Here is a 26,288-nt window from a genome sequence, read left to right on the forward strand (position 1 = left end):
TATTTTTATTTTTTCTCCTAATAAAGCATCACGCAAATTATATTTCCACTGCCTCATGACATTCTTAAATTATTTTTTTGGGTCGCAGATATCAGTATTTTTGACAAAATGTACTCCAGAATGCTAGGCTGAGTCTAAAGAGCAAGAGGAGTGCACAGGGGGAAGCCTTTGGTGCAATTTGCAGTAATCCTGCTCTCATTCATTGCTCTATTTTTGCATTCCTGTTTACAGATTACAAAACATGACAGTTAAAAAGATGACCTTTTTGGGTCCCTGGACAATGTTTTTCTCTCTCTGTTTTGTTTATTAGTTCACACCAGGCATGCGGTGCGAGATCCACTGTCAATACAGTGTCCTAATGTTCTCCTTTATGCATTTTTGCCAATCACAATCATTGCTCAAGTGCTGACCAAAATTCAGAGCAAGAGGGCAGAGTTGATACTGCTAGTCTCAATCTGTCCTAAGAGAGTCTGGAACCTGCTCCTTGTGACAAGCCATCTATGGGAACCCTGCTTAGATCAAACTTGCATGGCTATAATGTGACTTACTCAATAGCACAGGTTTCTCTTCTCAGAAGAATTGTGGTAAGTTATGCAAGGAGAATGTGTGCTTCATAGGCTGACTAAAAGCGGTTATCCAGACATGACATTTGTTATGTTGTCAATTGGGCCATTCTTAATACTTTTGTGAAACATTATAAGATAGCAGTGGGTGGTCCATATGTGGCTGAATTTGGCAGTAGGGTGTTGAATGTAGTTTGCCATTAGAGGATTCATTTCTGTAAAATAAAAACATATAAGTACATTATAGATGTGTACTTGGTTGTTATTTCATTAGAATACATCAAATATTCCTCATACATAAGGCCTGGGATGAGGCAGGTAGGTGAGATGGTTTACTTGCCTGCTGGTAATCTTCGTTACATCCTGATTCTCTATCCAGAGAGGGTGTGCTTCCCTTCTGCTTGATATTACAGGCTGTGCTAATGTGAGAAAGCAAGTATAAGCTCAAGGGGTGGAGCTAACTATGAACACATTTTAGAGATCAGCAGGTTGCTGAAACGGACTTTGAGTGAGGTCAGGGATGATGAAATCTAGATTTGAAGTAGTCAAGATTACTGGTAAATCACTGAAAAAATTATATTTAGTTGCAAAATGAAAAAATTGAGAAAAACACCTGATAAAAAAAATAACAGATTTTGATGTGTTTATCATGGATAATTCAAAACTTTTTGTACATGTGTATGATGCTCTATATTTTGCTTGAGCTTCCTATCATACACTTTATTGAAATATGTTTTACTTTTTTTCAGATTGCTTGTAAATCCAATCCAGCTGCACAGCTGAGCAGATGCGGGCTGCAAATTTGAGTTCAATGGATGATTTCTTGATAGTGGGGTTTTCCGAACTTCCTTGGCTTCAGGTTCCACTTTTTGTTGCATTTTTGCTAATTTACCTGATAACTTTGGCAGGTAATCTCCTAATTATGGTAACAGTTTACTCTAACTCACATCTGCACACTCCAATGTATTTTTTCCTCACAAAATTGTCCTTCATTGATATTTGTTACACATCAGTCTTTTTTCCTCAGATGTTGGCTGGCTTCTTTCAGGAGGCATTACATATTTCCATGACAAAGTGCCTTATGCAGGTTTATTTTTTCATTGTTTCAATAGTTACAGAGGTTGAACTGCTTGCCATCATGGCATATGACCGGTATGTAGCCATCTGCAACCCCTTGCGATACATGGCCATTATGACTAAGGGTTTGTGCATGCAGTTAGCAGCAGGAAGCTGGGCTGTTGGTTTTATGGTCCCAGTAGGTCACACTTTTCTTATTTCCAAGCTCTCTTTCTGTCACACCCACATACTCAACCACTTCTTCTGTGAAGTAACAACTCTGCTGAAGATGTCATGCACCAGTACTCACAGTATTGAGTCTCTTACCTTTTTATTTGGTACTTTAATAACAATGTCATCATTCATTTTAATCATCACATCATATGTCAAAATCACTTTGTCTATCATTAAAATTAAGATTAAAGAGGGGAGGCACAAGGCCTTCTCCACCTGTGCTTCTCACCTCACTGTTGTTATTTTATTCTATGGATCCCTTTGTTCCACATATATGCGACCAATATCAACATATTCAATGAAAGGGAACCAGATACTGTCTTTGGCATACATCACTATTACTCCTCTGTGCAACCCATTCATATACAGTCTGAACAATTCAGAATTAAAAAATATCCTGAAAAAGAAAAAGAATACATCATTTGTAAAATGTGTCTCATTATGTTAATGATGGTGACATCAACATTATGATCCATTGAAAAGTCATTTTGTAAATGCTTATGGAGATGAAGTGATACAAGTTATTTGAATACTCACTAAATATATGGTTTTTTTTCCCACCATAAATACCTGTCTCTTTTTGCAGGAGAAATGTACTTTAACTTTTTAGGAACACAATTATTTTCTGATGTTCTGATTTTCATTTATGAAAGCAATATATCTACCCAATTTTGAACAAAAAGCACTAGCAAAAATAAGTCATTTGGGGATATTTCAATAGTGCAAAAGTTGCAAAGTTAAGTTATTATTGAAATTAAATTTGGCAAAAATATGAATGAGACATGCTGTGGATATTTTTCTACTACAAAAGATAACAGAATGAATGCACAGTGGATTCACAGAAGTCTATTAAAACATCATGTTAATCCCTCGATGTAAAACATGTCCAGCACGTTTCCCTTAGTCAAAATAGGCCCTCTTAAAAAAGAAAATCTTACATATTGGGCTCAAAAGTAAAATATCTGAAAACAGATACAAACAGAAACATATTTGATTGTATTTTGTGGATTTAAAATATAGTAAAAGTGGCAAAAACGATGTAATTCATATTATGCTATAATATTTGGATGTTTATTTAAAAATACATAAAGTTGATGAAATGGTAGTGATCTTTTGACTCTCCCTTAGGCACGACCCCCAAACTTTAACTTTGGAACTTTCACAGTGCTCTGGAACTCTGAACAAAGAAAGCAGAGAAGGGACCGAACACACATAGGTGTCAGCAGACGTTTGGTTCCCTTCTTGTGACCACAGGCTGATTGATGTTGATGTAACATTTCTATTTTTGAGGCAGGATCATATAGTGAATTTTGGATCTAAGTTGCTCATACCTGTAATCCTGTTAATAGATTACTTCTTGAGTTTGGCACAGAAGACCACAACACTGTTGCAAACTAAGCTGATAGATCACAATTTGTCAAAGAGAAGATACGGTTGGTGAATAGATCCCTCCTCCTTAAGTGACAGTCTCATAATATTTTAAAGATAGATGTTGGTCAGAGAATGCATAGGGGGTAAAATATGTTTCTGTAGCCAAATAACATAATAAATATTGAAAGAGAAGGGATCTCTTTTAGCCTAAGCATCCTTCAGCAAACCTGAAACCCTCCCTTAAAGGTTCTTCTAGGGCCCTATCTCAGTTAATCAATAAAATAAAGTCCATGTTGTAGAAGGTTGTGAGAATCCCTTCAACAACAGCATTCTGCATGAGAAAATGAATGCGGTACTTCATAAACATGACATCAAGGTTGGTCAGTTTGAAGAAATGTCCATTAATTGCAGGTTCATTAAATGGAACATTACTGTAATAGCACTCGCAAAACTAAGTTGAAAAGACCTACTTCTTGGAAGATAAGATGGAGACCCTGGAGTAATTTATGAGATGACATATCTTGCCTGCCATTGATTTCCACTCAGAAAAGTGAGATACTGTGACAGTGTTCATCAAAGCATGACTCTCAGAGACTCTCTATTCAGTTGGGGTTATTTCTGCACTGATAAACTCAAGATACAACTGTCTGAAAAAATGCAGAGTGGCAGGTGTGAAAAAAAAGGATCCAAACAAGGTGGGTCAACGGTGATGATCCAACCACAAGGTGCTGTCAGGGGAGTCACATTGATTTGGACACAGGATTTAAGGAACTGCTATTGTCTCTACAGCTACAGATTGTACTGCATGCAGATGTTAACCAGAAAATAGAACAGAGGCATAATACATTAAAATCATTATGAGTAAAATTCCACCACAATGGGGAATCAGCAGCAAATGTAGGTTTCAGGTGTAAGGTCTGAGGACTCCAAGATGCTGTTATCCTCTTGTGGAATGCTGGAAAAGATAGGTTCTGATCAGGGGCATCAGGAGAGGGAGATTTGAAGAAAGGATCTGCTAACCCCTTCCCCCCCAGCACCTTGAGACCCTCACCGGTGAGTAGTGCACTTACAATTTCCCTGATTGATTGTTTGAAAGAGAGGCTGCAGTGGGAAATGGCCAAAGGACCGTGATAGGTACTCTTTTGAACGATATTGTGCAGTCTGCTAGATTCTTGGGACTCGAGACATCAGCATGCTTAGTGAGTTATCCATCACGGATTATGAGTGCTGCTCTTTTATGTGACAATTGTGGTAAGGATTTAGGTAAACCACCTTTTCTTATATTAAGCTGTGAGGTTTGGGGGAAGTTTCGGGAAGCTCCGCTATCCTCCTGAGACTGAAAGACTGCCTGGATCCAGGATGGATGGGCCGGATAACACTTACAGGAACTCGGAACAAGAAACAAGTATCTGCATGTTCTTGGAAAATACTTCAACTGCTGGGTTTCAGCACTATAGCCTACCTGCAATAAATCTATCTCTGCAACCAATGCTAAGTCCTATTGAGTCATAATTCAGTTATGCATTGGTAAAAAAACAATTTAATTAAGGATATGTGTGTGTGTGTGTGTGTGTGTGTGTGTGTATACATATATATATATTAACTGAAAAAACCATAGGTTTCAGGAACGTTATAGTTAGTTGGACATTTCACTTGTCCAAAACCATAGAAATTCAGGTGTTATAGTTAGTTCAGCTAATTATAACTCGCGCCCCCGCAATGCACTGCTGATGACATCACATATTACATCATTCATACATGGTCAGTGACATCACTGATGACATCACTGATGACATCTCAAATGACATCACTGATGACATCATCCAGTGACTGTGTGTTTCTGTAATGTTTTTGTTATATATATATATATATATATATATATATATATATATATATATATATATATATATATATATATATGCCAAGCTGTATTGAGGAATGAGTGGGTGTATATGTGCATGTATGGAGGATTTAGTAGGTATGTGACTGACTGTATAAGTGAGTGATTAAATGTGTGTTACTGAATGCATGGGTTAGTGACTAAACTGTGTGAAAGTCTGTATCAGTCTGTCTGTTTTTGTGTAAGCTGCTGCATGGGTTGGTGAGTAGCTGCATGAGTGTCTATATGGGTTATTGATTGCTTGCCTGAACATTTGTATGGCTGCCAGAGTGTGTGTGTGGGTGGGTGGGAGGTGTGTGACTCTGTGCATAGATGTGTGAGTGGTTGATAAACTGGGTGTATGGGTTCAAGAGTGCATGTGGACACAGCTGTATGGGTGTGTGTGTGTATGATTGTGTTGGTGAGTGAATGGATGTCTCAGTGGTACATGTGCAAGTAACTACATATGTAAAAGGCAGTATACGTGAGTGTTGGTGTATATAAATAACTATATGTGAGAGTCAGTAATTGTGAGATTGGCTTCATGGATGAGTGTATTTGTATCAGTGATTTTATAAGAGAGTAATTATGTGTTAGTATCTGTATGAATATGTGAGGTTGTGTCTGTATAATTTCATAGGTGAGTAAATGGAAGTATGATTGATTCTTTGCATGACTGACTAAGTGTGTTCGTAACTCTGGATATGTGGCAGTGTGTGAGTGTCCATATAGGTGTATGAGTACATATGATAGTGTTGTATTGATGAGTGACTGCATGTATGAGTGACTGTAGGGTGAATGAGTGGATGTGTATGTATACCTAGGAATCAGTCAGTGCGTATTTAGTAACTGATATTGATGTGTCTATTTTTTTCGAAAATGGTAGTCTGTATTTTAGATTGGGTGTGATGAGGTGCATCAGATTTCCACATGGATGATGTCATCAGTGATATCATCAGTGATGTCATTTGAGCTGTCATCAGTGATGTCACTGAACATGTCATGAATGATGTAATATGTGACATCATCAGCAGTGCATTGCGGGGGCGCGAGTTATAGTTAGCTGAACTAACGATAACGCCAGAATTTCTATGGTTTTGTACGAGTGAAATGTCCAACTAACTATAACGTTCCTGAAACCTATGGTTTTTTCAGTTAATTTCTATGTTTTTTTAAATGCTAATTTCTAGCTATAATGTGCCTGAAACCGATGGTCTTTTCAGTGAATTTCTATGGTTTTTTACATGCTAATTTCTAACTATGACGTGCCTGAAACCTAAGGTTTTTCCAGTGAATTTCAAAAGTTTTTTAAATGAAAATGTGTAAGTCTAATGTACCTCAATCCTATGTTTTTTTAATTTCATATATATATATATATATTTAAGAAAATTTTGAATAATTTTTAGTACGGAAAACTATATTCATTCTTTCTTTTTTTTAAATATTATACAGTAGTCGCGCACCCTACACAATGGCTGCGTGCATTCCGGTAGCCATTTTGAAAAGTTGAGCTGGGGTCACAACTTCGGCATAATTTGTAAAGTATGAAATATCTTTAAATTAATTATAAATAAACATTTTCCTTTAAGTGTTTGTCTAAATGTATTAATAAAAGTATTTTTAAAGTATTATTTTCAATATAATTTCGACTAAAATTATTTGATTATTATTGGATTCGGAGGTTAGGAGGGATGGCCATTTTACTCGATCTGTTTTGCAAGATTTTTTGGTCTAGTCAGGTGAATACCCTCCTCCGGGTGAGGTATGGCTTGAGGATTCTATTCAAAAGGTGAGGAATCAACATGCAGAATTATCCGTCGGAAGAGCAAGTTGCTGACCTTCGGTAACGCTTTTTCTGGTGAATACAGTATCTGCCCGTGGATTCCTCACTGTCCCACTCGCCTCCCCGTTGCCCACCTGTTTCTACCAAAAAAATGCTTATACTGTTTGGCATGAATGTTTTTAATATGTCTCAATCATGCTTATGTTTTAATAGTGAGAAATGCTTGCTCTGTTGCTATTTCTTCATGCCTTTATTGGTTATGCATTTATATATATATATATATATATACATACATACATACATACATACATACATATATATATTATCTACTGGCGGTCGCGAGTAGATAGTTATAGTTAGGACCGTGTTTCCATAGGAAATCCACAACATTCTATTTGGAATAACTTTGGCGCCGGTTGACGAATCCTCGCGAAATTTTCAAAAGAGGTGGGGCGCTCCACTCCGCTCCTACCCTGAAAGTCTCGGGGGGATTCATCAAGCGGGGGCTGAGAAAAAAGGGGGTCCCAAAACGCGTTTTCCCTATGCAATTTTCCATAGGGACCTTTAGTCCAAGGTACAGCCCGAACGGCTGAACAGAATTACTTGAAATTTGGCAAAGAGGTAGTCCTCAGGTCAGGCATGTGCCTTTTGCATATATGGTGTCAATCTGTTCAGTAGTTCCTGAGAAAATCAAAAGTAAAATCACATACATATCTGGGCGGAGCCTAACCACACATCTCATCGTGAGATCTGATTGGCTGTCAGTACTTCATCCAAGAACTGTTGGCTGCCATCTTGGGACCAATATACATGATAGCACCTCATTAAAAAGCATTGCAGTTAATAGAAGGTTTTAAGACTTTAGTTACATTATAAATCATTTGTTGATGGTACCATACTCATTTTAGGAATTGTGGTGTGTTCTAAGGTGATTTTACCATGTGAAAAAGCCTTCTGCTGTGATATCACGAACCATGTTTGAGAGAAAACTATATTCTCATACTTTTCCCACAGAGGTTTGGAAGGTGATCTATAAGCTAAACTGAGAGCATATTTTCTCTAAATTCACATTATCTTTCTCAGTCATGTAAGAATGAAGTCTGACATTCTCAGTAAAACGTGTACATCCAACAAGGGCAGAGACTGTCAGTTGATTCCTTTGTGTTCTACTGCAGCTTCCCAGAGTGCTCTAAAGAACAACTAGAGCGCTAACAGTCTTACTTATGACAAAAGTATGGCACACCTGAAGCCATCTTGATTGGAATAAAGTGGTAACACTTAAAACATTTAATTTACAAAGGAACAAAATGAGGGGGTTCATTTTGCCATATAAATTATGATTAGTGCTGCAGAAAGAAAAACTAGGGCACATTTTGACTTCTGAAATCCTCTTTTATTTCATAAAAACATTCTGACATGCAGACTGAAACATGCACTTTGAATACCAGCAGCAGACTTGCCTGGTGAGCAGTAGCTTTACTACAGTGATCTAATGAGCAAATAGAGTGCTAACATTCAGAATTTATGGAAAATGTGTGACACATCTGAATGCCTTCTTGATGGAATCAAAGTAAAAAACTGAAAGTATTTCCTACTGAGGAGACTGCAGTAAATGAGGAAATTAGGAAACTTCATAACAAATAAATCTCCCAAGATGGCCACCAGAGACAAAAGAGCCCAAATGTAGCCCAAATATCACCCAGATGTAGCTCAAGTATAGCCCAATGACAGAATGTCCCGAGTGTTCTTAAGAACAACTAGAGCGCTTACTGTCTTACTTATGACAAAAGTATGGCACACCTGAAGCCATCTTGATTGGAATAAACTGGTAACACTTAAAACATTTAATTTAAAAAGGAATACAATGAGGGGGTTCATTTTGCCATAGAAATTATGATTAGTGCTGAAGAAAGAAAAATTAGGGCACATTTTGAGTGACTTCTCAAATCCTCTTCTATTTCATTAAAAAATTCTGATATGCAGACTGAAACATGCACTGCTAATACTAGCAGCAGACTTCCATGGTCAGCAATAGCTTTACTACAGTGATCTAATGAGCAACTAGAGTGCTAACATTCAGAATTTATGGCAAATGTGTGACATATCTGAATACCTTCTTGATGGAATCAAAGTAAAAAACTGAAAGCATTTCCTACTGAGGAGACTGCAGTAAATGAGGAAATTAGGAAACTTCATAACAAATAAATCTCCTAAAATGGCCACCAGAGACAAAAGAGCCCAAATGTAGCCCAATTATCACCCAGATGTAGCCCAATGACAGAAGTGTGCAAAACACTTATTTTTTGTGTATTTGCAGTTTTATATAGTGCAGACTTGTCAGGTATTGGAGTGCTTTACATGAACATTGGTTACATCACACAAGATCAAATTCATTTTCGTTGTAGACATGGGGAGATTAAGTGATTTGACCAGAATCACAGAATGTTGAGCTGAAGCAGAAACTCCAACCTGGTTCCCCAGTTGCAAAGTCTGCAGCTCTGGAAGTAACACCACACCCTCTCCCTTTGGATGCAACATTTAATCAAGTGGTCAACTGGATAAAAAAACTAAGATTACAAATAATTTAAAAGTTCTTTGTCGCTATTTGAAAACTCAGAAAATATGTCCTCATTTTAGTTTTTTAGAGCACTAACCATAATTTTTATGCAAATAAGACCCTCTCATATATGTAATTTCTAAAGGAAATGCTCTAGGCATTACAGTTTTGATTACATCAGGCATTCCACACTTTTGTAATAAATATAGACTGTTAGCAATCTAGTTGTTCATTGGAATACTGTTGAGAGGCAGAGGCCAGGGGCACGGACTCTGAAAATTGAAGGCAGGTAGGAGAGTGCAGAGGCAACAATTTGACCACACTAGGCAGGCAGGAAGGGCAGTGGCAGCACAACAGACTATGGAGGGCAGTGGAAAGGGGGGCAGGGGCAACAAACCAACAATACAGGACTGGCAAGAGAGGCTGTGGCAATATAATAGACCATTGTGGGCAGAAGGAAGAGGCAGTGGTCATACAACTATACATGCCAACAGACCCGTTTCAGCCAGGAAATGTCCAATGTTTTTAAGCTCAAATGGGCTTTACTTGATCTGTTTCCTGTCGACAATCTTCTCTTTTTCAATGTAACTCAAAGGGGAAAATCAATACCCCAGTTTTATTTCAAAATCTCCCTCTTACCAAGTTCAAAATGTTCGCAAGAATGGTACATTGGATCATGGTAGGCAGGAGGAATTGGGGTAGGGACATGGACTCGGATAACAGAGGACAGGAGGGACATTGAGAGGTGCACCAAACTGACCCTACAGGGCAGGCATCAGGGTTTGCAGCAGCACAATACACCAGACAGGGCATGCGGGACGGGAGTGCAGCACAACAATCCATAGAAAGCAATAGGGAGGGGACAGGACCATGCACATGGACAACAGACAACAGAGGGGAAAGAGGCAATGGTAGCTAGCTGACCATAATGGACAGACAGGAGAGAAAGCTGCAGCATAACAGACCATAAAGGGCAGGAGGGACGGATCAGGGGCATTACAATGGAACCGACAAGCCAGGAGGGAGAGAATAGGGGTCTGCACATGGAAACAGAGGGCTGGGGGCAAGGGGGCAGGGCAGGAGCAGCAAGATGACCATGGAGGTCAGGCAGGATGGGCACTAGAAACAAGACACACCATGGAGAGCAACAGTGAGACTATGATGGCACACAGACCATGGAGGGAAGGTGGGAGGGGGTCAGGAGCAGCTAGCTAACCACACAGGGAAGGTGGGAGGGGCCATGGCAGCACAGAAGACCATGCATGGCAAGCGGGAGGGTTAGTGGCAGCACAATGGCTATGATGGGCAAGAAGGAGGGTGCAGGGGCATGAACAAAGGACCATGGAGGATAGAAGGGAGGGTCAGGACCTGGGCACAGACAAGAGAGTTCAGGGGAAGGGGCCTCACAACAGACCGCGCGGGGCAGGCAGGAGGAGCAGTTACAGCACAACAGACCAGGGAGGGCAGAAGGGTGTGGCAGTAAAATGGACCATGGAGGACAGGAGGAAGGGGATAGGGGCATGGCATGTGGACAGGCAGGGTGGAGGTGGCAGGGACAGGTTACAGTCATCTGACAATTCTAGGCAGGTGGTAGGGGAGTGGCAGCTAAACAGAACACTCAGAGTAGATAGGAGTGGCAGGTCCATGGAACATGGTGGTCAAAAAGGATGGAGCAGGGGCATGCACAAAGACATCGGAGGGCAGGGGGAAGGAGAATAGGGGCAGCAAGCAAAGCACATAGGCTAAGCAGGAGGTCAATGATGGGCCATAGAATTGGGCAATGGAGGGCAGGATGAGTGGACTGGTACATCATGCTAAATGCAGGGCAGTGGCAGCACATCAGACCATGCATGGCAGGAGGGAGGAGGCTAGTCCATGGAATCAGACAACAGAGGATAGGGAGGAGGTGGATGGGGCAGCAAGCTAACTGTTCATAGAAGGTGGGTATTAGGAACTTTATTGTTTTTAAAATGTGTGTCTGTGCGAACTACTTGAACAAGTATGCAGCATAATCTCACTTTTATTCAGGAAGAAGAGGACCTTTGGGACTGTGACTCCGGGCTCACTTGGCAGAAACATCCCCTGACCCTCCACCCCCCATCGCAAAATGTAATGCCCGTGAAAAGGGTAGGTGGACGCAGTGTTATATAGAACATAGTCCTGAGAGCACGATTGAAAATGAAAACTAGATATAGTATATGGTATAAACTATGCACCAAAAAGTGTGATATAAGATGAACCGGGACGTGAAATATAATATGCAATACATTGTGAGCAATGACAGATTCATTGGAGAGCGCGAGATAGCACAGGCACTAGCGCTTGCTATGTGATATGCGCCTTGGCGTGTAATATGCACAGGGGGAGTGTTGTGTAACCTAAGTAGTCTCTAAAGTTGTAATATAAAATATGTGCTGGGTAGTGTAACATTGCATATGCACTGTGACAAAGATAGGGATATGGATCCCAGATTGTAATATGTATGGCATAGCGCTGTGCTTTATAACATAGGCATCGAGGAAGGAACGTTAGATGGGGCAATATAACCCGTGCGAAGGCAAGTGTGGCATGACATATTCACGGGGTGGTGTTACAGTGCACATGGGGTAGAGAGTGTCATAGCATACGCACTAGCTGGTGAAATACAACACAGAGGTGTGAGGCACTCGGCGGGCACTGGTGGGTGTAACACAGCATTGGGCTCAGCCAGGAGCATGCTGTGACTCTCAAGTGAGGTTTGTCTCCTTTCCAGAGAGTAAAATAAAAAGTATTACACATCCGGCGGTTGATGTGTGTTTTATTAACCGTGGGGGGGTTTCTTGCATAGTTTGGTCGAATTTTTGGCGAGTCCCCTTTGAATGGCTTGGTGTGCGTGTATATTAAATGTGCCCGTCAATAGCTACCCATGTTTGTATAAATAAACAACAAGGGTGTCTACTTGGAGAGTACCCACCGCCGGGATTAGGCACGGTAGGGCGGCAGACACGTCAGAGCTTCACTAGCGGTGTAAATACATTCCATGTGGATTCATTCTATGCATAGTCGCCTTTTAATGAATATCACGCAAATCGTCATTTTGATAGGTACATATGGTTTGTCCAGCACGTCCTAGGTGTTTCTCTAAATGTATATTTTTTTAAAATAATAAAAAACAAAGGCCGGCCCCGGGGGATGGGGTCCCCGGGGCCATAAGTGGCCTGAGGAGGGGGGCAATGCAGCCCCTCCTGAAGAAGTAAAAAATAAAAAAACAAAAAAAGGCCATGACCCGAGGGTTGGGATCCCGATTAAGGCCTTGGGAGGGCCAAATTTATTTTTTTCGACAAAAAAAAATTAGGGTGCAGGCCCTGGGGGATGGGGTCACCAGGGCCAGTAAATTAGAAAAAGAAGGGGGGTCACACAGCCCTCCTTCTTAAAAAAATAAAATAAATAAAAGACCGGCATCGCGCCGGAGGCCATGCCCCCTTCTTGCAGCACTCTGCAAATGCGCCCCCTGGCCAGTTGTAAGTTGGGGAATTAATTCCCCTTCAATACTGAGGGTCCCTGAGGGCCAACTAGCCCAACAGGTATTTCCAGTATGCGCCAGGGAGCTGCGTTGCAGACAGGTGTTCTGAGGCCACACCCCTTTTTACACCTCTGAATAGCAGGGTCCCAGCCAGACTAAAGTCAAAAAACAGTGAAACACCAGCAAAAAGTGGGGCTCACAAAGGGGGACATATCCATGCCCCCATCACAGACTAGAACAGCCTGAATTGAAACTCTGACTAGGGCAGAGTCCATCTCAGAACCCAGGTTCAACCCTACTAAACCCTTATTCTGGACATTACCACCACCAATTGTAGCTGTACTAGGGGGAACAGTTGCCTTAGGGGCAATGGTGGCTGGAGTAGATTCTTTGGACATGGTGCAATCACTGGTCCAGTGAGTTTTCTGTTTACAAATTTTGAACCATGGTTTCATTTGGCCTTTTCCCTTGTTAGACTGTGAATCCCCACCTGAAGAAGTTTGTCGGGGGCCTTGTGAAGACTTCTGGTCTTTACCCTTCTCCCCACCCTTATCAGAGTTTTTAGGATCTTGCTTCTTGGGTTCACCACCTTGGTTCTGTACCTTCTGCCTCACCCTGCTTCTGACCCTTTTGTCTGCCTTCTTTCCCAATTCTTGGGGAGAGGTCAGATCTGAGTCTTCCAGGTACTGGTGCAACAGCTGATTCTGACAATTATTAAGGATATGCTCCCTCATAATCAAATTGTACAATCCTTGATAGTCATGCACTTTGCTGCCAAGTAACCAACTTTCCAGAGTCTTAGTAGCACAATCTACAAAGTCTACCCAGTCCTGAGTCTGTGACTTTTGGGTATCCTTGAACTTTAACCTGTATTGCTCAGTGGTTAGGCCGAACCCATCAATTAAGGCACTCTTCAGACTGTTGTAATCATCTGACTCCTCTAACAGTGAGGAGTTTATCTCTACCTTTGTCTGCAAAGGAGAGCCATAAGATTGCTGCCCACTGCTCCTAGGGGACCCTTTGTACTTTACAGGCCCTTTACAGTGCAGTTATCCATTTGTGGATGTCATCCTCACTCTGTTAGGGAGGGACAATCTTATTCACGTTTCTATGGTCATAAGACCTTTCCCTATCTCTAGGGATGTTGCTGCCACCATGGGACTCTAGTTCCATCCTTTTTCTAGCTCTGTAGAGCTCTAGGGCCTCCCATTCAAGGGCTACCTGCTTTCTTCTGATTTCAAGCTGAGCTTCCTCATACTTAAGCAGTCTCTCCCTTCACTCATGAGAGGAGATTGCGGTCCCTACAGATGAGTTAGAATATGAAATATGAATTTTTTATGGTCAATTGTGTCCCCTATCTAGACCCCAGCGGCTCCATGTACATGCTACAAGTACATGTATGTTCCCTCCACTTCAAGCTATGAAGACGCAAATACAATTGTGTCCAACGTTAATATGTACTCTTTCATATCTGCCATGAATGGGCCAGATATTCCGTTCCTAAGTATGCCTTGCCACCGTCTTTATATGGTACACTTTTCACGTTTTACAGTTCAGGCGAGTAGGCCCTGAATTCTGCCATCGAGCCTTTTCTTGCTTCTGCCTCTGAATGCTCCAGCCTGGACCTGCATCTGTATCCATGAACTTTGTCTTACTTCCTGCGCGGCTAACGGTGCCTAAGCCCGGCCTGTTGCCTGCCAAAACTAAATTCGGCCTTCAAGTTATCTGTTCCGCTCCTCAAGAAATGCATTCCTGTCTAAGTAGCTTAGGTAAACATCCCTCTAGCTGCAGAGCAAAGGGCCCGGCCTTACTATCTCTGTGCAAGTAATTCATGATTCTCGTTACCATGGTAGGCCCATGCCCCCCTCGCATCTCATGTAGACAGTTAGACGCTTGTACACGCACTAGCAGTCAGTATAGAATAGGATCTGTCCGAGAAGACCTTTCCTTCCAGATAAAATAGTTCCTTAAACACAAGATATTAGATATGATTTAGGACTAGGTTGTCCTGACACCCCAGACTTTTGTCTCCACATGTAGGGCTAAATGTCAAGTTCCCTTCACCCTTTAGTTACACGTCAATCACACGTCATGCGGCTGCGCGCGCATCTCTGCCATGTATTTTCGCTGACTTTGCAGGATTCTCTTATGGATCCACCCATTTGTGTCACCATCATAATGACGTTTTTAGTATACGCCTCTATGCACGCCTATTATTATGCCTTTTTTATTACGTATGTATATTCTTATCTGTATTATCAAGCTGTTACGCCTCCTGCATCTATCTTAATGTAATGCCTTTCTTATATATACTGATACTTGTCAATAATCTATTGCTGATCCCTTCCTGAACCTTCGTGGTAAAGGAACCCGATTGCCTGGTTCGAACCATCATTCCTTTGTAAGGAATAAATACCCTATTATACCCTCGACTACCACGGATTCTGCCTCTTATTTTTACTGAGTTATTCATATTGTATTTTACCGCATAAAAATAGTACAGGTAATTTAAATATTTACCACATAATTGGCGCCCGAATAGGGACACCTCTCACACCCCACGCGCCGGAGGTGCGTTGCAGACCCGGTCTCCTGCCACAGCCGGACGGACAATTACGCGTACCCGCAGGATTTCCTGCATCTCCCTCAGGCCAACGGGGGCGACTGAGGCTGCGATCAACACCCAGACGAGGCGGTGAGGAGTGCGGAGAATCCCAACCAGAGCCTAGCTGAGAGAGCAAGATCCGAGGTATACAGAGGCCCACCAGATTCCGAAGTTCCGAAGTACCTAAGTCACGAGTCGAGTCCAGTCCAGTTTGGTCTAGTCCAGTCCAGACTTCCGAGGCCTTCCGTTCCGTGCTTCCCGGTGAGTACCGTTGCTGGGGACGCATCTAGACGTGCACATTAGTTTGTGCCGGTCAAGACGGGTCTGGGTACACAGACCTGGTCTGCACTGTTTTAGCAGTGTATCTGTACTGTTTAGCAGTACATACAGTATATTTTGTATTATGCAGTTAACTAGTTTTATTCTAATTATTATTGTTCGTTCTAGAATGTTTTGATATGTTTTAAATGTCGTGGTATGAGTGATTGTTCGATCTTCATTATTGTGTTTATTGTATAAATTGTGTTCAGGTCCGAGTAAAGGTAAGAATTAAGTAACAAGGTTCAAGATGCCGTTATTTTCAAAATTAAGACAGATAAAAACTAGAAAAGGGATACTCGAGGAAGCTGTTCCTATCCCACCTAGGGACACTCCAGGGTACTTTATGTACCATAAACATGGCCTAGATGCCGTATTACATCTCGATCTATGGGTGGACTACACCAAGGATTTGGCAGACAGTCAGAGATGGCCCGCTGCTGGAACATGGGATGCAGATTGCATCATGAGAATAGAAGAAGCGTTATGGAAAAAGAAAGCCAGACAGTCACAGAAAGATGCCATTGAATTATGGCGTAAAGAATCGCATAGGCGCACAGAAAAAGCGCTCAGAAAGGAAGAGAAAAGTAGGGAAGATTCAGAAAAAGCCCGAGAAAACATATTAATTGACGAAGGTACCAGAGTAAGATCAGAACAAGTAGACAGACAACGAAACACTCTTATGAATGGTATGTATCCTCTTCTGGCCGAGGGTTTGCCTAAGGCCACTTTGGAGGTACCAAAAGATCTGCCATCTCCGTTACTCCCGATTAAAGTACATCCCAAGACCGCAAAAGACATTTTCCTTTCTTCCTATTTAGACGATGCAGCCCCCGAATATGCTAATGGTGTGCAGCAACGCACACCACCCGTTAACGACACTCAACCCCAAAATCAGCTGCACTCAACTCCGCAACAACAAACTCCCCCTCACATTCCAACAGTTTCATCTGTTTCTACCACTTTTCCTACATCTACTGTCTCTACCTTACATTCAACGAATCCTTTCGCGCCTAGCACCTCAGAAGGTGAAACAGGAGGTGCGACAGCGATTTTTTCTACGCCACCGCAAGGAAATAAATTGTCCTTTAGAGATTTAGCATATCAACATACACCTCAAACAGTAAGATCCGGTATGTTTAAGGAACATCTTGTGGATTGCAGATATGATCCAGTGCTCGGTAAAAATGACAGAATGCTGCTGTCATCACTACGTATACGACGAGCGTCCACATATTTAATGACACTACCAGGAATGGTTGCTCATCTGGACAATATATATCACTTTGTCCAATCAGGGCAAGGCCCTGAAAGTATTGACAAGGCCATGGAATACCAGAAAGTAGATATACAGAAACTACTGTTAAGCTTCCTCATAAACTGCTTGATCAGAGATAGGCCTGAGGTAGATCAGGATGAAATGCAAGTGCTTACCAGATGGGGTCAGAATATATCAGAAGGGAAACATGATAAACAGAAGTGTATAGTAGCTATGTGCCGAAAGATCAGAAAAGAAATAGAACGAATACATGAAAGCAGATTAGAGGCAGACAAAACTGAATCAGAGGGAGAGGAGGAGGAAGGATCAGAAATGCCCACGGGACAATTAGAAACGATAGCTTATGTAGGTAGGGGAAGATCTTGTAACAATACCAGACACTTCAATGACCCAATACGTCCGATACGTCCAGAATGTAGCAGACATTTTCAAGCCCCTATGTTAAATACAAGGTCCCCTGAACACCTATTCCAGGTTGCTGATAAATTACTCCGAGACCGAAGGGGGTATCATATGCTCGATTCTATGGATGAACAAGAATTAGCCAGGTCAGCAGTACAATGGGCTGACAGTTCTGAAAAATATAGTGATGATGCGCTAGCACACACGTTTTTGAACCTTACCCCAGACGAACAGCGTTTAGCTAGTATATACATGATACAACACCTCCTTATATTGTATAGAAGCCAACACTCCGATCCTGGTCCCCTACCTGATATACTGATAGAATTACTCACGAATAAATGGAGAGGTCCAGGTACTGATTTAATTAAAGAAATTCTAGAATATCGACATCGGTACATTGTCTTCGTATGCCCAGAACATGATTCAGCTCCTTCCATGGAGAGAAAAACGTATCACATAGACAGACAGAATCCCTTACGCGAAGTACACCCAGTCAGAAATGATGACAATACGTTTAGACGCGTGTTTGTGTACACGCCCATAACCAAAATAGAACTATTGGAAATGAAAAAATTAGTGCCTAGCCATGACAAAGATCCAGCAGGTTTTCACCGTGAATTAAAAGACATGTTACTCATGGGTGATTATACCTATCCTGACATTATGAAAATATTGAAAGTATTATTGCCTGCCGGTATTTATGAGAAACTCAAGGAAAAAGAATGGGAGGTGGGAGACCAAAAGATTGATTGGACCGCATTAGAAAATGAAGAAAATAACAGAACTGCAGGCGTAGGGCTTGGGGACAAAACAAAAGCATTACCAGGTCTATTAGTACAAGTGTTGCCACGTTTATTAACTACGAAAAAGGAAGATTGGGGAGCAATCTCAGCCTGTAAACAGAAATCCGAGGAAGACACGAGTGATTTTTATTCCCGATTTGAAAAATGTTTTGGTATTAATAGCGGCCTGAAAGCAAATAGCGAGTCATATCCACATCTTTTTGTAACAAAACTAGTCGAGAATTCTCTGCCGCAGGTTAAAAACAGAGTATTGAAAGTTGAGAGCACTTGGCAAGCTAACACTCCTTCACAAATGTTACAAATGTTACAGTATCACCAGAATAGAATTAGAGAAGAACAAGAACACGAAACAAGGCGTATGAAAGACACGAAAATGAAAATTCTCGTCGCCCAGTCAGTTCCAGCTGACGGTCATAAAAAGGGTGCAACACAGTCCAGTAATTCAGCGGTTCCCGTTAAAGGGACATGCAACTATTGTAAACAGCCAGGTCATTATATAAACGATTGTGCAGTTCTGAAACATAATATCTCCACGGGTAAAACCAAGGAGAGACCACGTCCGCCTAGACAGGATCAGATCCAACAACAAGTACCTCAGAATATACAGCCTATGCAAGCTGCACAACAGACCGTACCGCAACAACAGCCACAGCCTATTGCTGCAACACAGAACACGACACAACAGATGTACCAGTATGCACAAAATGACTATCCAGAGTATCAACGCTACACATGAAATAGCCTAGAGAGGGAAGTTGGCTTACCCCTTATTGAGGTTCCTGTAGATCAAGAGTGTCCTTATGTACAGAGTCAAGTATTAGGGAAAGACAGAAAGTTTTTACTTGATACAGGGGCAAGCAGAACAACTATAAGTCATGATGAAGTTCCAGGGGCACCCCTCTCAGGCTCACAAAATATTTCCCTTGGTTTTTCAGGAAAGCCCACTATTAACGAAGTATCACAACCGCTTGCATTTACAGTCGGTCCATTAACACGGACTACAGATCTATTGCTTACGAAATCATGCCCCGAAAATTTGTTAGGTATTAAAACATTGAAAGCTCTAGGAGCTATAATATGCTGTTCTCCGGACGGAGTACGACTATTTTTGCGTGACTTTAAAGGTCACTACGTGTCTAGAGACATGGATCACCGGTTACAGAATCTACCTGCACATTTATGGGCACAAGGCCCCACTGATGTAGGTTGTATGCACATTACACCGTATCGAGTCACACTCAAAGCAGGAGTGGTATTACCACGAATGCGACAATACAAGTTACCTCCAGATGCTGTAGTGGCTTTACTGCAAATCATTGACGAGCTCATCTCACAAGGAGTGGTTGTAGAAACCGACTCCAATATATGTAATTCTCCGATTATTCCGATTCTTAAACGAACCGACCCAAAAGCACCCCCAGTATATCGATTAGTTATTGATCTACGCGAATTAAATAAATGCATTGTACCACAATATCCCGTGGTCCCGGATATTTCTTCATTACTGACAGCTATTGATTCAGAAGCAACGTTCTTTACTGTAATTGACCTCAAGAACGCCTTCTTCAGCGTCCCAATCGATCCGGAAAGCCAATATTTGTTCGGATTCAGTTTAAATGGACGAAGTTTTAAATTCGCACGCGCACCTCAAGGATTTACAGAAAGTCCTAGCATCTACAGCCAAGCACTGAAAAGACAACTTGACAGTATCCACATGCCTGTTAACACTGCACTGCTTCAGTATGTCGATGATCTGCTGATCACCGCCCGAAGCGAATCCGAATGTGAAAAAGCATCACTGACGGTTTTACATTTCTTAGCCGACAAGGGGCACAAGGTGTCCCCTTCAAAGCTGCAATTTTGTGCCCAGCAAGTTGTGTACCTAGGGCACTTGCTGTCCAAATGGGGGAGACAGCTCACACCTGATCGCATCCAGTTAATTGTAAACATGCCACCACCCAAGACACAAAAGGAGGTACGGGCCTTCATAGGCCTCACTTCGTACTGCAGGCAGTGGATCCCCCAATATGCATTTTTAGCAAAACCACTCATTCAGTTGACAACCCAGGAGGCAGCGACATCGACTGTCCTCCCTTGGACTCCAGAACATACACAAGCTTTTGAAGACTTAAAGAAAGCTTTATGCCAAGCACCTGTTTTAGCGACACCATGTTACAGTAAGCCTTTTACACTCTTCGTTACAGAACGTGAAGGTACTGCTTTGTCAGTACTCACGCAGGAACAAGCAGGATCACACAAGCCATGCGCTTACTTTTCTAGCACATTAGATCCCGTAGCTCAGGCTCTTCCTGCGTGTCTGAAATCAGTTGCAGCGACAGCTCTAGCGATTAGACAAAGTGATTCCATAGTATTAGGACATCAATTGACAGTACAAGTACCACACGCAGTAGAGGTTCTCTTGAACCGGACACAGACACAACACTTGACTATAGCACGACTGACTGGTTACGAACTTACATTGTTTCAGCCACACATAGAAATCAGACGTTGTAGTACATTAAATCCTGCCACACTTTTGCCATTAAGTGGAACAGACCCACTGATACATGACTGTATTGAAGTCATTACTATTACGACCAAACCCAGACAAGATTTGACAGATGTCCCATTACCAGATCCAGACCTGACACTTTATGTAGATGGGTCATGTATGAGAACAAGTACAGGGAAAGTTAGTGGCCGCCTATGCAGTCACGACAGACACCGAAGTCATTGAAACAAATTGTATCGACACATTATCAGCTCAAGCAGCAGAGCTTATCGCTCTGACACAAGCCTGTATTCAAGCCAAAAATAAGAAAGTCAACATATACACAGATTCACGTTATGCATTCGGAGTCGTACATGACTTCGGAGTCCTTTGGCGAGAGAGAGGTTATTTGACTTCTCACGGTGCCAACATTCAACACGGTCCCCTCATTCAAGCTCTATTAGATGCAATACATCTACCTACTTCAATATCTATCATGAAGTGCAAAGCCCATACGAAAGTGACTGACATTATTTCTCAGGGTAACGACCTAGCAGACCGAACAGCTAAGCAAACAGCACAGAATCAGACTCATGCAACTGACTTGACAAAGACAATAGTTCCGACGCCGACACACTGCATGACAGTTAAGGATCCCGCTCTTGATGTAATCGACATACAGACACATGCTACACCAGAGGAAATAAAGAAATGGACCGAATTAGGAGGGATCCAGACAGATCAGGGATGGATGACGAAGGGAAAATCTATATGGTTTCTCCCCGACTCAATGGTTCAAGTTATCATTAACACAATACATGGTCCAGCACATCTAGGAGAAAAAGCCATGTTAGACAGTATTCAACACATTTGGTTCAACAAACACTTACGAGCGGCAGCCAAACAGAAAGTCCGAACCTGTATGATTTGTTGTCAGTTCAATCCAGGTAAAGGAGTACCTGTAGAGCAGGGTGGATTCCAACCTCCCGATCACCCTTTTGAAGTCCTCCAGATGGATTATATCCAGATGGAACGATGTCGAGGATTCAAATATGTCCTCGTAGTTGTATGCGCTCTTTCCCGTTGGACAGAGGCGTATCCCGTCTCAGATTACACTGCCCCGACTACTGCCAAACAGTTAGTTCGAGAATTCTTCCCACGGTATGGTTTGCCCCGTGTCGTGTACTCAGATAATGGCCAGCCATTCTCATCCGAGCTAATGAAACATATTTCACTCTTGTTAGGCTATCAATGGAAATTCCACTGTGTCCGACATCCCGAGGCAGCAGGTCTCGTGGAACGCCATAATCAAACTCTGAAAATTAGACTGTCCAAAATCTGTAGAGAAAAAGGTGTCGACTGGATAGTAGCCTTACCAGTTGCGCTCTTTTACATGAGAATGGTAGCACATTCTCGAACAGGGCTATCCCCGTATGAGGTGGTCTTCGGTAGGCCACCAAATATGTGGGGGACGCCTATACCTCGTAAGATCACTGATGTTGATTGTAATATGCTGACAGATTACCTGGCTTCCTTGATGTCTGCACTACAATCTTGTCGTTCACAGGTAGCTGCAGCTTTTCCCGATAACACTGAGGTAAAGCCTCATGAAGTGGTTCCAGGTGACCTGGTACTTGTAAGAAATTTCGACAGGAGGAGTCCATTGGAGCCTCGCTGGCAACAACCGAAACTCGTTTTACTGACCACGAGGACAGCCGTGAAGATAGAGGGCCGCAAAGGGTGGTTACACTCGAGTCATATCAAGAAATTTCATGTACTACCATCGGATTTAAACGTTCAGCCCTGCATTCCCTCACAGACTGACTCAAAACTCCCCCTGGTTGAAAAGACACAAAAAGAGAACTATAAACTGAAACTAAGGTCTAGCAAGTCAGACAATTCGATTGTTTAAGTCCTCTCCAAGGTGAATCGGTTGAATTAAGTCTTTGACATGTATCCTCTAGACCGAATGAGAGAGAAAAATAGACAGAAGCAGCTCAAGAAACATGCATACTGTAAATCACTTCATAGTCACTTTATAGTGACATTGTTGATTATGTTTTTTCTAAGTCTTATTATTATTGCTGCAAGTGTGCTGTTACATATGTACTATCCTATTTTCAAGCGTGCTTACAATGTTACTGCCGAACATTCTTTTAGTGAACTACCTCCACATGAGTTGTCTTATAGATTTGCGCTGCGCAACAACACATTCATTAATATGTTACACCATTCCCATCAGACCAGCAATGCTACAAATTGTTGGATATGTGGCCGACTCCCTCCCTATCAGAAATACAAGGGAGTTCTGCCTCTCTTTCCATATCCGTTCACACACAATGGTTCCTGTGGAGCATGGTTTAGTTTGATTAACTCTTTAGATTCAAACACTGTAGTATACCAGAGCAACTGGGTATGGGGAAACCTGAACTTAGTTTTGCTTAAAGCCTGTTATCCTAACAAGGAGGGACTTCCCAAAAGAACAGGAACTGATCTAGAAAATGAAGTATATGGATTAGGTAATTTTACACTTAACCTCATGATTCTAAATGTTGAATCTGAAACCACACTAGTCTTGCCTGCTATGTCAGTATTACCAGTTAAAGGTGAATTCTGTGTAAGAAAGAATGGTTCAGTACACCTGGGTCATAGTAAATGTGCCACTGTGATCGAATTCAGTGATAAAGGCAAGTCTACATTTAGAGCTTCCCGTCACTCCTACTTCATATGTGGGCATACCGCATATATACGTCTACCTCCAGACTGGGATGGTACCTGTTACATTGCATTCCTTTTGCCACCTGTTTTTCTAGCCCCTCCTGATTATCATAGAAATACCAATCTAGTACACCATAGACCCCAGAGAGATACCCCGATTGTTGACTACACCGAAACAGCATGGGAACAATATACCGACTTCAATAAAGGTCTCTTTCCTTACATAGGTGTTGTCTCAAACAGTAAATTGATACGTAGATTAACTAGAACCCTTGAAGCAGTAGTGAATGAAACTACCTCTGCCCTAGGCAACTTAACAGAGGAGCAGTCTGCGATGCGGATTGTTGTTCTTCAAAATCGTCTTGTCCTTGACGTCATCCTAGCAGATAGGGGCGGAGCTTGTAGGGTCATCGGATCAAGTTGCTGTGTTTTCATCCCAGAAAACGCGCCATCTGTATATAAAGCCATAACTCGTCTTCACAAGATTGCAAATCAGATACATCAGAATGCAGGCACCTGGACATGGTCCGGTTGGTTCTGGAGCGTGTTGTCAGCCTGGGGATGGAAAGTCCTATCCTTCCTAGGTATTGGCCTTCTCATAATATTCAGTTGCTGCCTGTGTCTACAATGTGGGCCAGCGATTTGCGGCCTGTGTGCCACATCGTGTATTCCACGTTCAAGTTTTCATTCAAGATCCCGGAAGAAGAAAGAAGAGCAAATGATGTTACATGAACAGATTGATGGATTCCTGAAGATCGATATTTCATGAGGGTCCGTAGGGGACAAGGAGGGAATGAGGAAATATGAATTTTTTATGGTCAATTGTGTCCCCTATCTAGACCCCAACGGCTCCATGTACATGCTACAAGTACATGTATGTTCCCTCCACTTCAAGCTATGAAGACGCAAATACAATTGTGTCCAACGTTAATATGTACTCTTTCATATCTGCCATGAATGGGCCAGATATTCCGTTCCTAAGTATGCCTTGCCACCGTCTTTATATGGTACACTTTTCACGTTTTACAGTTCAGGCGAGTAGGCCCTGAATTCTGCCATCGAGCCTTTTCTTGCTTCTGCCTCTGAATGCTCCAGCCTGGACCTGCATCTGTATCCATGAACTTTGTCTTACTTCCTGCGCGGCTAACGGTGCCTAAGCCCGGCCTGTTGCCTGCCAAAACTAAATTCGGCCTTCAAGTTATCTGTTCCGCTCCTCAAGAAATGCATTCCTGTCTAAGTAGCTTAGGTAAACATCCCTCTAGCTGCAGAGCAAAGGGCCCGGCCTTACTATCTCTGTGCAAGTAATTCATGATTCTCGTTACCATGGTAGGCCCATGCCCCCCTCGCATCTCATGTAGACAGTTAGACGCTTGTACACGCACTAGCAGTCAGTATAGAATAGGATCTGTCCGAGAAGACCTTTCCTTCCAGATAAAATAGTTCCTTAAACACAAGATATTAGATATGATTTAGGACTAGGTTGTCCTGACACCCCATACTTCTGTCTCCACATGTAGGGCTAAATGTCAAGTTCCCTTCACCCTTTAGTTACACGTCAATCACACGTCATGCGGCTGCGCGCGCATCTCTGCCATGTATTTTCGCTGACTTTGCAGGATTCTCTTATGGATCCACCCATTTGTGTCGCCATCATAATGACGTTTTTAGTATACGCCTCTATGCACGCCTATTATTATGCCTTTTTTATTACGTATGTATATTCTTATCTGTATTATCAAGCTGTTACGCCTCCTGCATCTATCTTAATGTAATGCCTTTCTTATATATACTGATACTTGGCAATAATCTATTGCTGATCCCTTCCTGAACCTTCGTGGTAAAGGAACCCGATTGCCTGGTTCGAACCATCATTCCTTTGTAAGGAATAAATACCCTATTATACCCTCGACTACCACGGATTCTGCCTCTTATTTTTACTGAGTTATTCATATTGTATTTTACCGCATAAAAATAGTACAGGTAATTTAAATATTTACCACAGAATCCCTGGAGGAAGATCTTGACCTTCGTGGCCCACCACCAACTCTCCCAGGAGGGACAAAGAGGGGTCCATTATGGTCCTCTCCATCACTGTCTAGGGGAATTGGAATTTCCAGATCCAGATCCTTGTTATCTTCCTGGCCAGCTTCAGAGGTCGGGTCATGGGGAGTTACACCCCTAGGCCTTTCCTTAGGTGCTGTCCCACCCACTCTGCTTTGCCCTTCAGATCCTAAAGATCTGCTAAGGTCATCCAGCCTCTATGAAATGCTGGGTGGTTGGACTTTTGCCTGCCTTCAGTTTCCTAGTTGTACATAATGCTCTCAGTTCCATGAATGGGAGTCTATTATACTGGGAGTCTTTAAGCCCATTGGCTTCTGGCAATTACCTACTGGTTCCTCACCTTGAAGACATTACTAGTGTGGTGTGGTGTATTGAACTACCTACTCTAGTGTGGCCTACTAAACTCTCTTGAGTTGTAGAAAGGGTGTGCTATCTCTTAACACACAACTCCTCTAAGTTCAGTAGAACTTAATGTATTCTAAAGCTTGTATTATATCTACCTAGGGTACCTTTCGTGGTTTTCAGTTTGTTACTCAATTGAGATTATCTGGTAAAACAATAGCAAGCTGGAATCCCATACGCTGCACACCAATGTGAGAAGTTGGCCTGATATATGGTGTCCACTAGTTATAGTGGTCACCTTGTATCAGTTCAAACAACCCC

The 26,288-nt window shown here is 42.2% G+C and overlaps 1 protein-coding gene across 1 annotated transcript; it reads left to right on the plus strand.

Annotated features, from left to right (window-relative positions):
- The first annotated feature begins 1,350 nt into the window (after window positions 1–1,350).
- LOC146813193 (olfactory receptor 5V1-like) lies at window positions 1,351–2,301 on the plus strand. Its single transcript, XM_085615298.1, has one exon. The coding sequence runs from the start codon at window positions 1,351–1,353 to the stop codon at window positions 2,299–2,301; it is 951 nt and encodes a 316-aa protein (XP_085471424.1).
- Window positions 2,302–26,288: the final 23,987 nt, after the last annotated feature.

Source organism: Triturus cristatus, chromosome 7, assembly GCF_964204655.1.
Source record: "Triturus cristatus chromosome 7, aTriCri1.1, whole genome shotgun sequence".
NCBI classification, from domain to species: Eukaryota; Metazoa; Chordata; class Amphibia; order Caudata; family Salamandridae; genus Triturus; species Triturus cristatus.

Bases quoted from the DNA above. Each gene is read 5' to 3' on its own strand.
- LOC146813193 (XM_085615298.1), top strand. From the start codon at position 1,351: ATGCGGGCTGCAAATTTGAGTTCAATGGATGATTTCTTGATAGTGGGG.